Below are 12,435 nucleotides of genomic sequence, written 5' to 3'. Positions count from 1 at the left end.
ATACCTTTTCGGCGGGTCGGGTGTAGATTAGGCCAAATTGTTTTCGTTGCCCGAGCGCGGCCGCACCATTTTCGTACCGCGTGATCAGTTCAACGTGCCTTCCTCTGTTCGGTGGTTCGCAGTTTAGGTGATCGCGTGAACTTGAAACCCGGAAAGGTAATGGGCCGCACATATGCATTCGTAGCCATAGTACACGTGGAAATCGTGGCATCGCTGCAATGATGCAAATGGACAGGGGATGTCCACTAAGAACCCAAAGTTCTGGTTGCTGGGGCCATCTGTCAAAACCGGATACCAGCTGAAACAGCAGACAGCACACTACGCATATTCGGGTGACAGCCGTTACTGTATACAATACAGAAACGGGAATGTGTGTGCGTGTTAGTGTGGTCGCGAAAGACCGAGCGAATCGTTTCACCCCGAGGGTGTTTTGTATGTGTGTGTGGTGGTGGTACGGCCGTTGGGTAAACAAAACATTCAACAAAACGTACGCATTAGTGACACGGGATACGGTGATAGTGTGAGGAGATTAGCGTGGCCCAACAAACACCTACTAGTAGAGGTGGTTGCTTTGTTGGGTAGCAAAAACATGGCACCGTGAGCCGAGGTCTCTTTGTGTGTTTGGTATTATTGGTTGCCATTTTTCCCTGCCACCTCTTCCTCTACGCATTGTTTTTTTCTGGCCGCAGAACGGTAGCAATGGTCCCATGTCACGTCGCAAGGATTTGGCCCCATTACCGCCCTCCCAGCAGCTGGAACTGGGGCTGGATGGACGACATGGAGGATTTGTGATTTATGACGATGACTGTCCGGGACCACCGGGTTCTTTATTTAGGACTTTAACTTTTTCTTCCATCCCAGTTGATCCTTGCCGTTGATGATGATACAAAGCAACAGTGAATGACAAAGGCAAGTTTGTGGTAATGGTATCACGCAAATTGATCATTAATTTTCCGGCCCCAAAGGTGGTAATGTTATCGCCGGCAGAGCTAAACTGTCACAAGCCTAATAATAGTGGGCCGACTGAAGATGTTGGTTTATTTTTGCAACCTTTTACCCGGTATGTTTGCTTGTTTCTCTCTTTTCTCTTTTGATCGATCAACCTTGAAGTGTGCTTCCTCTATTCAGGGTGTTAAATCATCATTTGATCCTACCTTTAGTGCCCAATATCCATTTTTATTTGCACCGACACGCCAAAACTTCACCTTGTGCCACCTGGAACGGTATCAAGTATTGATTGGAATTTGAATTCGAATTCAAGCACTGCTACCGCACAGCAGGATCATCACACCAAGGCGTACGGAATGAAATCGTTCACGTACTTCTCAGAACTTCCAATTGAAATCGTATCAAGTGTTCTTTTTCGTCTTGTAGCTTTGTTTCGCATATCTTATTTTCGACCTACTTTTGCAACGGCCACAATGCTGCTCAAACGTCTTTTTTGTTGGTTAAATAAATGCTTGTACCTTCTCTCCTAGAATACTTCCACACTTCGACGGAGCGCAATATCGGGACGGTGAAAATAAGCCGTAAGGGAATAAGGGAATTAGATCGCACCAAGTCGTTTTCGCAGTGTGTCTTTTCTAAAGGGGAGTTTGTTGTGTGTGCGTGTATGTGTTTCCCACGAAGCTAACCTTTTAGGGTCGGTAAACGTCACCTTTAAAAGTTGACCGGCTGTATCAGAATAAAAGTGTTCGGCTTATCGTTCTGGGAATGGCGTACATTGTAGCCCATTTGCATGATGTTGATCGGCTGTTTTGTCTGTTGTCCTTTTTACTTCTACCATAAATGGATGCTTATCACAATGTTCGGCTTGATAACAACAGTACATGTAACGGAATGAACGTTCTTCCCACAAAACATGCGTCTGTATTCACTTGTTTCTTGCTGTCAAATTTTGCTGTCTCCCTTATCAAATTGTTAGCCCAGTCAAGAGCCTAGTCAAACGGTACAAGTGTTTAGGCTACTTTTTTTGTCGTTACTTCGTCGTTGCTCAGGAAAGAGGTGGTTCTTGCATGAATAATAGAGCAGGGTCGTTATAGCAAAAGTATCTTCTTCAAATGGATCTCTGGTCGATGCCCGTAGGCATCGTGGTTGAAGATGAAAGAGATAAGTAATGTCTTGAGTTTGGTAGTCTCACGGGAAAACGTGTATTAAATTGCCCAAAAACACACTGAAAGGAGCGCTGTTGTTTGTGGGTTGTAATTGAGCTAAAGCTCAAATCAATTTCGATCTATTGACTTATTTGAATAAATTCAAACGGCTCACACAGCCATCTATTTACTCTGATAGAAAGCCAGTCATGTCTTTCTTCAGAATCACAGTATTTTCGCCAGGAAGAAAACTTTTTCTCTTCTTATCTACCTCAGGAACTCTGCTTTGCTCTGTAAACAGACAAAGTAAAGAGAAGCGATTTTTATTTACTTTGACTTAACCTTTCCCGAGTCGCTTGTGCTTGTGTTTTGAATTTTCTTGCCAATTTAGCATTTTATCAACCGTCGGCAGCGCGCATTGCCAAAATCCGTTGGGACTGAAATCACGACCTACGGCCACGAAGGAGGCATGATTTAATCTCTTAAATTCGCTCCATCTTTTCCCAATCTCGAGTGGGCCGTACGCTCCGTGTACATAACAGTAGCGCTTTGTCATCTTTCTAAAGTCAAGCTTTTTCCGGGGGGAGGGAGGAGGACGAGTACGAATGAAACCGAAAGCTGTTAAGGCAGTGGCGAGCTGACCTTTAAAAAGGAACCATCCTGTGTCTGTCGGTGTGCCGTCATCAACTTTGGGACTTTAGGACGTTGCTGGGACGTTTGCTAATGAATGCAAACGAAAGCGCTTGGCTGCATTTTGTTGAGGGTTTAGTGCGAAACAAAGCGGTACCCTGCTTCACGAAGACTGTCTTTTTTACATTACGTCCTTTTTGTGGACCTTTTTTCTATTTGTCTTGCAGCCTTCTATGTGTGTTTGTGTTGGCAGAGGAGGCCCTCTTCACTTCAAAAAGCTGTCCGGGTGGAAAATGTTATGATAAATGGGGCCCAAGCCCAGCCCAAGCCCATCTACCCAGTCGGGCCTGTCTGATTAATTGATCAGCTCTTCTCGTTCATCCTTCCTACGCTCGAGCAGAACAGAAGTAATTTTGAAACCGTGTGGAAGGCGGAGGAGAACGAGCACAAAACGACGAGCCGTGAAAACATGAGCGGTGGGTCGTGTTTTACACCGTACAAGACGCCATCCCCCGGCCAATGGTGACGATGAGAAATAATTGGCAGCAGCAGCAGTAGTAATTGAAAAGAAATTAATGAGCGTTTGCTGGTTGATTGATGTGGGCGCTCGGCGGCGGATCTTTAGCCGCGCGCTCCGTAGAAGCTAATTGACGTTTTGAAAAGTGCGTTGTAGTATTTATTTTTATTTTTTCACACCTTTTCTGAGGGCAAATTTTACACGTGTTCCTACTAAGTACATGGCAAAAAGGTTTACTTTTAAGGATTGCTAGCGAATATCCTTTGTACAGTGGTTGAGGTCAAACAGCCCCTGCTGAAGGTCACTAATTGCCCGGTGAATACTGTCGCTGCAATCGTAGCCAGGGTTTGACCGCTTACAGACAGCAAATTCTTCAAGCTGAAGGGACAGCCGATTCGCTGCCAGGTGAAACAAAACACTGCCGCAACCTATCAGCTCGGTACGGGGGTCTAAAAGTAAAAACCGGGAATTTTATTTATTTAACTGTGAAAGCATTATATCCTTATTTGTGAAATATACCTTCCGCGTTTACGGTTGCAAACACTCCGACCCAAACCAACAGTCCAACAGTCAAGACGGACAAGAATCTCATGATTAGAGACACTTCTGGTTGTGTTGATGAGTTTCTTTTCCCGGTCGCTGTCGGCTAAGTGCTGGCCGATGGAAAGTAGTGCCATTCATTTTATACGTGCTTTACACAGAGTTTTGCGCAACATGAAAGTAAAAGACTGTACAGCTGGGCACACAGAACAAATGTATTTTTAATCTGAAATTAATTTGTCACTTATTTCTGCTTGTTTTTACTCGATTGCCACCTGTGCGTCATGCACGCTTGTCGCTTGGCCAGTGCAATGTAAATAGTATAATGAAATATGGTTTTTAATGAAATGCGGTTTGTGGATGTAAATTGGCTCTTTTGAAAGGGCATTCGTTGCAAGACTTTAGGTAATCAAGTTTGTTTTAAGTTTATGTGTAAAGGTACTTACTTACTTACTTATCCTGCGCTACAACCGCTTTGCCTCAGGAGTGTCCGAAACCGCTCACGGTCTCGCGCCTTCGTCTGCCAGTTAGTTTTGGCTTTGATGGCGGACACCTCCACGCCATCTTGCCACCTCAATTTGGGCCTGCCACGCCTCCTCTGTCCTTGTGGTCGGCCTAAATAGACTTTATGGGCTGGGTCGTCCGTTTCCATGCGTACAACATGGCCAGCCCACCGGAGCCTGGCGAGCTTGATACGCAGCTCGAAAGTGAGGTCGCCGTACATCTCGTATAGCTCGTCATTGTAGCGGCTCCTCCATTGTCCTTCCACACATGCGGGGCCAAGTATCCTTCTGAGCATCTTCCTTTCGAATGGGGCTAAGAGGGTTTCGTTAAGGTACACGTTTGTTATATTATGTATGAAGCATGTTGCACTATGTATGGTTTTGAGTAGACATGATTTTGTAGCATTTTCGCCCAAAATCCCGTGGGAAAACACGTGTACGATGGATTACTTCAATTAAGTACCTGGAATTAGCTACATCAATCGAAGAAAATTGCACGATAGAGACCCAGTACATTTCCAGATATTTAAAATATTATGCTCGATCTTTCAAAACCGAATTGCTGAGTGGATATAACATCCTCTTCTTCTATTTGGGGTAACGTCCTACGCGGACATGCCAGCCTATACAGGCTTTCGAGACTTAATTCATTAACACGTAGCCGGATAGTCAATCCTTGCTACGGGGGGATGATCCATTCTGGGCTTGAACCCATGACGGGCATGTTATTGAGTCGTTCGAGTTGACGGCTGTACCACGATACCGCCCCCAGCCGAGTGGATATAGCATGCAGAAGTGAATATAGGAAGAAATTTCTACAACGATGTAATATTGTTCGGTAAATAGGTGTAATCATAGTGCCATCCTGATTATTATATCACGATTTTCGATAGCATCGGTCCGCAAAGAAAATAATGAAATTTAAAGTAATATATATCATAATCATAATCATTTATTGCACCATGGTTTTAATAGACCAACAGCAACGCTTTCAATTATTGTATATTCTTAGTACAGTAACTGTAATTAACCAACTGCTGCTGCAGATCAACCTTTGCACGCTGTATACTATCGCTGCAATCGTGTTGAGGATCGTTGGCAGTCGCTTCCTGGCGGCACGCTGTAAAGTCCTCGACCATCTGCTGAAGTCGTGTCATAAGCAGACCAAACAAATTACCACTGCAAGCACCCAGTGCATCGACTGGATCTGTAACGGACGCAACAGGGTTTGTTCTATTAGATATGAGTTTTCCCCGCAGCAACGTCTCTATCACCCGCACCCCCCCACTCACCGTTGGCTGTGACGCTCTGCACAGAGCACAACAACAGCCCGATGAGTGCGACGCAGCAGAATCTCATGATTACCAGTTCGTAAGCTGCAGTTTCTCCGTACTAGTCGATAGTTGAAATTAGTTTACTGTACAGCGGGAGAAAAGTTGTACCTTCCTTTTATAGTGCCGGCGTTTTTTTCGCGAACAAGCGATTGGCTCAGCTGGCTGGGCTGGGCAACTGGAAAGCAGCTGTGAGGGAAAAAATGCAATTTAAATTTCAAATCCAACTTCACCATCCTTGGCTGTGCATGTTTGAGGAAAAAAGAGTTCCCCGCATTTACAGATGCTTGAAAAGTGCTTCATTTGCACGCGAGGAATTGCACTTGTTTGGGGTGTAAATTGCACAAGTTGCATAGGAAAAATGCATTCAATTGAACAAGTCATTGAACGTTAGTTGTAAACGATTGTGTATAACCATTGTGTACCATATTGAAGTCGCCGTAACGACCTCGTATGAACCGGTGGCCCTATCGTGGCCGCTCTTGACATTGAATCGTGGCCAGTTGGTATGATTAATCGTTATGCTGCCCGTCGCGTTCGACGGCCTTCTTGAAGGTGATGCGCGTTCATCCCACCGTTCCAAAAGCGGGCGCCCCAGGGGACGGTGTGTCGACATAATACCGACGATTGAGGCGCAAATTTGATAAGCGCATTATCGCGCTTAAGCGGAGCAACAACAAAAAAAAAACACGGGATTGCCGCCGGTTTATACAACTGTGCCGGGACGAAGTGTCTATATCAATTGTGTCCAGGCAGTAAGACACACACACCGCCCAAAATTGTTTTATGCTCGAAGCCAGCCTGTGTCATCCCATAAACGTTTCCATCGCGATCGCGGGCGGCTCATCGTTATTTGCAATCTGTGAGCGTAAACGAACGTACTATTGATAAGAGAGAGAGAGAGGGAGAGGAACAGAGTGAGCATCGTTTCAAATTTATTGCCCACCGCCACACGCTGACAGCGACGATCCAAAGACGGACACAATTTCTAATCTGTTCCGATGTGTTTAACTTGACGTTATTTATTTTCAGTTCCGCAAAAACACGGCTCTAATCGTGAGTAGCATCGCGCGTCCCCGCGTGTTCAACAAGCACAGGCACACATACACCATACCCGAGCGACACTGGTGCTGCTGCTGCCGTTGGTCAGACCGAGCCCGAAATTCGTGTGGGATTAACCATCGCCTGACTGCACACAGAGTGCCATCGCACGATTCACGAAGCGGACGTGAACGAGCAAACACCCGGGGACCATAATCCATCGGCATATCAAACTTGCTGTGAACGCGGCGAAACCGCACTGTCGCTTCTTCCACCTCGCTCGCTTTTCGCCCGTGAACAAAAGGATGGAGTTTGATTCGGGTTCCGCTGAGCTGAACCAACGAATAGCCGAATGGTTGCGCTGGGATAAGGTAAGTGAAGCAGATAGCAGTGCAATCTCCAGCCTGGATTTGGATTTTCACTGATTTTTTTTAAACTGAACAACCAACAATTGCTGTCCCTTTTTTACCCCCCACACACACAGAATGAAAAGACTTTGGAGGAGGTACGCGAGCTGGCACGGCGCAGTGAGTGGAAGGTGCTCGGGGACCGGTTGCTGCAGCGGCTCACCTTCGGCACGGCCGGGCTGCGCGGCGTGATGCAGGCCGGGTTTAATGCGATGAACGATCTGGTGGTCATACAGTCGGCGCAAGGATTGGCCAAGTACTTGTTGCAGTGCTACCCGTCGGCGGAGGACCGTTTGCGGGGCGTGGTGCTGGGGTACGACGGGCGATACAACAGCAAAAGGTACGGAAGTGAACTAGTGTGTGCGAGTGTGTGTTAGTGTGTGTTTAGGAGGATTTGGAAAGGATGGTGGATTTTAGACGTTTCCTGGAAGTTCCTGCAAGTAGATCAGTGAACAAGACGACGACGACGAGGAGGACGTTGTGCTTCTACCATCGTTCCACTAGTAACATCAAACGTGCTAGCAACCGAACAAATGAACTAGTAGAGACGGCTTTGTGAGCTAACTCTGGAAAATTAGCCCACTGAAGCATGCATCCTTTATGTCCTCGGTGAATGTCCTCTTGAGCATTGTGACTAGACCGATTCGTTACTCATTTTGTGCTGGGAAATTGGCAGAGTTATGTTGGCGTCAGAGACTGTTCTAGAACGAGCTGCAAAGCCACGTGTGTTTAATAATTTGCTAGCTGCTTCTTATTGAACAAGAACCCGTTTACCTATCCATGCAAGCCGACGACTTCACTCAGAAGCAAAAGAAGCTGCAGCAAATAATTAAACATAATAAGTTGTCACTTGTATTTGGTTAGCTGTTTAAAAGTGTCTCCCCATTACGGCCTTACCACAAACTAAAACTAACCTTCCGTAAACGTTATATTCTATGTCCCGATTCTAGATTCGCTGAGCTAAGTGCTTGCGTCTTTCTGCACGAAAACATTCCGGTCTGGCTGTACAGCCGCACGGTCGCGACACCGTTCGTGCCGTTCGCCGTGCTCGAGCTCAAGTGTCTGGCCGGCATCATGGTGACGGCGTCCCACAACCCGAAGGAAGACAACGGCTACAAGGTGTACTGGACGAACAGTGCGCAGATCATACCACCGCACGACAAAAACATACAAACATCAATTATGGAGAATTTGGAGTAAGTAACTGGATGATGATACCAACCTTTCGCCCCTTTTTTGAGTGCCACCACTAAATGTGAGAAAGGGTAAACTATTTAAAATGATGATTTATTAAGTGGTACTTGTAACACAGAAAAACAGATCTATTACGGAGAGAGTAGGGACGGAAGGGAATGGAGAGATCGCTTTCGGTGTGCCTGGTTTGTGGACGTAAATCATAGCCCCGAATTAAAGTTAATACTTTAATTGAAATGCAAACGTAATACCCGCTCTCTCTCGCTCTCGGTGCTTTCGGTGCAAAACCATTAACCGGCCCGGCAGTAAAAGCACATTCAACAACCACTACCATTGCCTTTGCCATGGTGTAGAGTACGTTGTAACTTTTACCAGCTGCTGCCGGTGCTGCTTTTACCTTCCATTCCATTGCTGGTGAGAAGCGTCAAAAAGGACGAAAGTAACTTACGGCACGGCTTGAAATGAACCATTTCTTCCCTTTTTTGCATTTTGTTGACGCTATCCAAAGAACAGCCAGCCACCTTTTCTGACTCTGCTTGCCTTCCGTATCCTGATCCTACGAGTACAAAAAAGGATCAGCTTTGACAACGTTCTGCCAGGGCAGGCCCACCACGAACGTTGATGGTGGTGGCAGCCCACCATGGCAAAAAGGAAGAGGAGGAAGCAAACGGGGTGGTCACCTCTTTGCGATGGCGACGTTCGCCGTAGATCAAACGAAGCGTAAATTTCCTGTGGCTTTCAGCCGCCGCTCGCCGAGATGCTGTAAAACCGGAGGAATTAATTGTAGAATGGGATTTTCAGCACTTTGGAAATTAGTTTTGAAATGCTCTGCTCTCTCTCTCTCTGGTCCCAGGGAAGGCTGTCTGTTCCAAGGTGACAAACGCTGCTGAAAATGAAAGAGAGAGTGTCACACGTTTGATAAAAGCTTGTGATGCGGATTGCGTTTGAAATAGTTTTCGCCTGTAAGTATGCAAACAGCATGACAGGAAGGTGTCGTTTGGACCTTGTTTGCTTCGTGTTTAGCAAGGTTGTTGGCTGAGCGTTAGTAATGTCGCTCTCGGAAGCAACGCGTTTGTTTGGAAGGTGTCGGTTTCTATCCGGAATGGCCAACGGCAAGAAAGTTATGTCTGTGAAAGTTGGCCGCAAGCTTTTCCATCTAACGAAGATGTTGGATGATGAGGAATGCAGCCATGAGCTCTACTAGTATCTCTGTGGTGACAAGCCCATCTAACCCACCACAGCGAAGGAAAGTAAATGTCGTACGAACTCTATCTTGTGATGGTTTGTGTGTTGTGTGGTGACCCCTTTCACGAAAAGCACAATTCTAAAGGAGGATTGATTGTTTTCCATTCGGCGAGATGGCGAAAGTGGTCCTTTTAATTTGTAATTTTCAAGAAAGCATAAACTCCGTTCTTTAAGGACTGTTCATCCACTCTTTGTATGGTCTGCGTTGTATCAGAAGTCAAACAGAAAGTAATAAAAGTGCTCTTGCTTTCTGGCTACCCTCAAAAGCGCCACTCGAACTGTAAACTACACCCCCAAATGATTGCAACAAGCTAACGAAAGCTCTTCTCCCACCCGCGCCAGACCGCTCGAATCGTCCTGGAACCTGGAGCTGCTGCTGTCCGACAAACTTAACGATCCGTACGACCAGATGGTGGAGCTGTACTTCCGCAAGCTGCAGGCGAACGTACCGCAACCCTTCATCCGGGACTACAACGCAGCCAGCCCGCTGCGCTTCGTCTACTCGGCCATGCACGGCGTCGGCTACCCGTTCGTGGTGAAAGCGTTCGAGTGTGCCCGGCTGCCGGCAGTCGTAGCGGTGCCGGAGCAGCGCGATCCCGATCCCGAGTTTCGGACGGTAAAGTTCCCCAACCCGGAGGAGGGCAAATCGAGCCTGGTGCTGTCGATGCAGCTCGCTAACGAAACCGGATGCGACGTGATACTGGCTAACGATCCGGACGCGGACCGGTTGGCTTGTGCTGAAAAGGATGCCAAGTAAGTAGGAGAGAAGAAGAAGAAGAAGGGAGTGTAACTGTTTCTTATTGTAATGTTCTCTTTCTTGTCTGTTTTTTTCGGGATTCCACAGAGGTGAATGGCGTGTTTTCAGTGGCAATGAGCTGGGCGCACTGCTGGGCTGGTGGGCTATACGATGCTACCGGGAGCAGTACCCGGACCGGAGTCTGTCCGATTGCTATCTAATTGCGAGCACGGTCAGCAGCAAGATGTGCCGCTCGATTGCGAACGTTGATGGACTGAACTTTATCGAAACGCTGACCGGCTTCAAGTGGATGGGTAAGAATGGCTCCGTGCCTCTTTGTGTCTTTGTTCGATTCGGAGCTAGTGTAGCAAGCTTGAGTGTTTAATTAGATTACGCTTGCTTGATCTGGGGAACGATTAATGAAAGATAATCGTGCAAGATATATTTCTGCATCGCGCGCGTTCCTTCGCATGGGGATTGTAGTTTTAAACTAATTCTATTAGCATCGCAAGTACGTTCTCGCTCTCCATTAGTCAATTAAGTGCGCTCTGCTGACTAAAACGCTTATTCATGCCCTCTTTTTGCTCTTTTGTAGGTAATAAATCGGTGGAACTGCTTGCCCAGGGAAAAACGATACTGTTTGCGTTCGAGGAAGCGATCGGTTTCATGTTTTCGCCCACCGTACTGGACAAGGATGGCGTCAGTGCGGCCTGCCATCTGGCGACGATGGCGTGCTATCTGCGTGCCACCTCGAACCAATCGCTTGCCGACAAGCTGAACGAACTGTACGACATCTACGGCTTTCACTGTACACTCGCTTCGTATCACTTCTGCTACGAGCCACCGGTGATGGAGCGTATCTTCAAGCGTATCCGCAACATGGGCCCGGCCGGCGACGCGCAACAGGATGAAAACTACCCCCAGACGGTCGGTGCCGGTCGGTTTAAGATAGCGGACGTACGGGATCTGACCACCGGGTACGATTCTTCCCAACCGGATGGCCGTGCGGTGCTGCCGACGAGCAAGAGCTCGCAGATGATAACGTTCTCGTTCGAAAATGGTGCCGTCGTTACGCTGCGTACGAGCGGTACCGAGCCGAAAATTAAGTATTACGCCGAAATGTGTGCACAGCCGGGGCAACGGTAAGTTTGAACGGTTCGGTAGTATTGCTTGCAAGCTGCTGCGCTGGCATGCAACCGATGCTGGAAAGCTCAGGTCGAGGGCGATTCGAGCAGTTTTCGAGCAGCGGTGTACATACGGCACAGGGTGCTTCAAGGATTGTAATGTGATTTTTCTAATATTTTAGTGACTGGAACGGTTCCAAGGCAACGCTACGCGAGATGGTGGACTGCATCGTGGAGGAGCTGCTGCAGCCGAAGGAAAACAATCTCACCCCGCGCTCGGATTAAACGAGTGCGAACAATCTAACCATGGCTATGGTACGCTACTCGGCTCTGGAAGCGTATCTTGACTTGACACAGCTCGCACTAACTGATCCCGACGGTCTGTGTTACTACAATGCTGAACCATTCCTTGACCACTGGTTACACAGATCGCATCACGTACATTGCGAAAGTGTACGTGAATATGCAACCACAACAACAACGAAGATCGTACAGCTGGCTGTAATCTCAAATTGAGGAGGAAAAGAACAGAGACAGACGGAGAAAAGCTCACCGAGGCATGCATTAATTGACAATTATTAACTCCATTAGCTTCCTTCTGTAAGGAAAATCATAACTGAATCTTTCTATAAGACACAACACTCACACACAGCTATCACACACTTCGTGACTTAACTGTTCCTTAGTGAAGTGATGGAACTAGTAAGGAATTATAAAACACATATTTATGTTGTTTGTAGCCCAACATCAATGTCTACTTCTGAGAAACGTTGACGAACTACATTTAAATGCGCTCTTATAAATGTGTTAATATTTATTTATGCGTTCTAATAACTAACACGCGACAGGAAAGAAAAATGACCATAACCGGCGGCAGGGTTTTATAAACCGGGATCAACCCCGAATGAGAAAAGCAGTAACATCTCAATCCAATAAGAATCATATTTGTAAACTGTAGAGTGTGTTTGTGAGGTGTGCCACAAATCGTTGAAAAAAAAAATAAATAAAGAAAATAAAGCACACAGCATCATAACGCTGTATAAAACGGAGCCGCGTGGTGTGTTAATTTATGAA

The 12,435-nt window shown here is 46.8% G+C and overlaps 1 protein-coding gene across 3 annotated transcripts; it reads left to right on the top strand.

The window, feature by feature from the left end:
* The first annotated feature begins 18 nt into the window (after window positions 1-18).
* Window positions 19-12,410, top strand: LOC1277680 (phosphopentomutase). 3 transcript variants are annotated; one of them, XM_061656253.1, is made up of 8 exons: window positions 19-156; window positions 6,647-7,026; window positions 7,140-7,402; window positions 8,013-8,258; window positions 9,844-10,254; window positions 10,346-10,551; window positions 10,833-11,379; window positions 11,544-12,410. In XM_061656253.1, exons 2-8 carry the CDS (start codon window positions 6,961-6,963, stop codon window positions 11,644-11,646), a joined length of 1,842 nt encoding a protein of 613 aa, XP_061512237.1. In that variant the 5' UTR covers window positions 19-156; window positions 6,647-6,960; the 3' UTR covers window positions 11,647-12,410. The 3 variants fall into 3 exon arrangements, with proteins under 3 accessions (XP_061512237.1, XP_061512238.1, XP_061512236.1); XM_061656254.1 differs by lacking the exon at window positions 19-156 and adding an exon at window positions 5,560-6,531; XM_061656252.1 differs by lacking the exon at window positions 19-156 and having other exon boundaries at window positions 6,565-7,026.
* Window positions 12,411-12,435: the final 25 nt, after the last annotated feature.

The sequence above is a fragment of the Anopheles gambiae genome, chromosome 3 (assembly GCF_943734735.2).
Source record: "Anopheles gambiae chromosome 3, idAnoGambNW_F1_1, whole genome shotgun sequence".
Taxonomy (NCBI): Eukaryota; Metazoa; Arthropoda; class Insecta; order Diptera; family Culicidae; genus Anopheles; species Anopheles gambiae.
This window is presented reverse-complemented; position numbering and strand designations above follow the sequence as displayed.

What these genes read in the sequence shown, in the direction of transcription:
- LOC1277680 (XM_061656253.1), top strand. Translation starts at nt 6,961, where the DNA reads ATGGAGTTTGATTCGGGTTCCGCTGAGCTGAACCAACGAATAGCCGAA. An exon ending in TCAATTATGGAGAATTTGGA is followed by an intron (nt 8,259 to 9,843) that starts GTAAGTAACTGG and finishes CACCCGCGCCAG; the next exon opens with ACCGCTCGAATCGTCCTGGA. An exon ending in GACCGGCTTCAAGTGGATGG is followed by an intron (nt 10,552 to 10,832) that starts GTAAGAATGGCT and finishes GCTCTTTTGTAG; the next exon opens with GTAATAAATCGGTGGAACTG.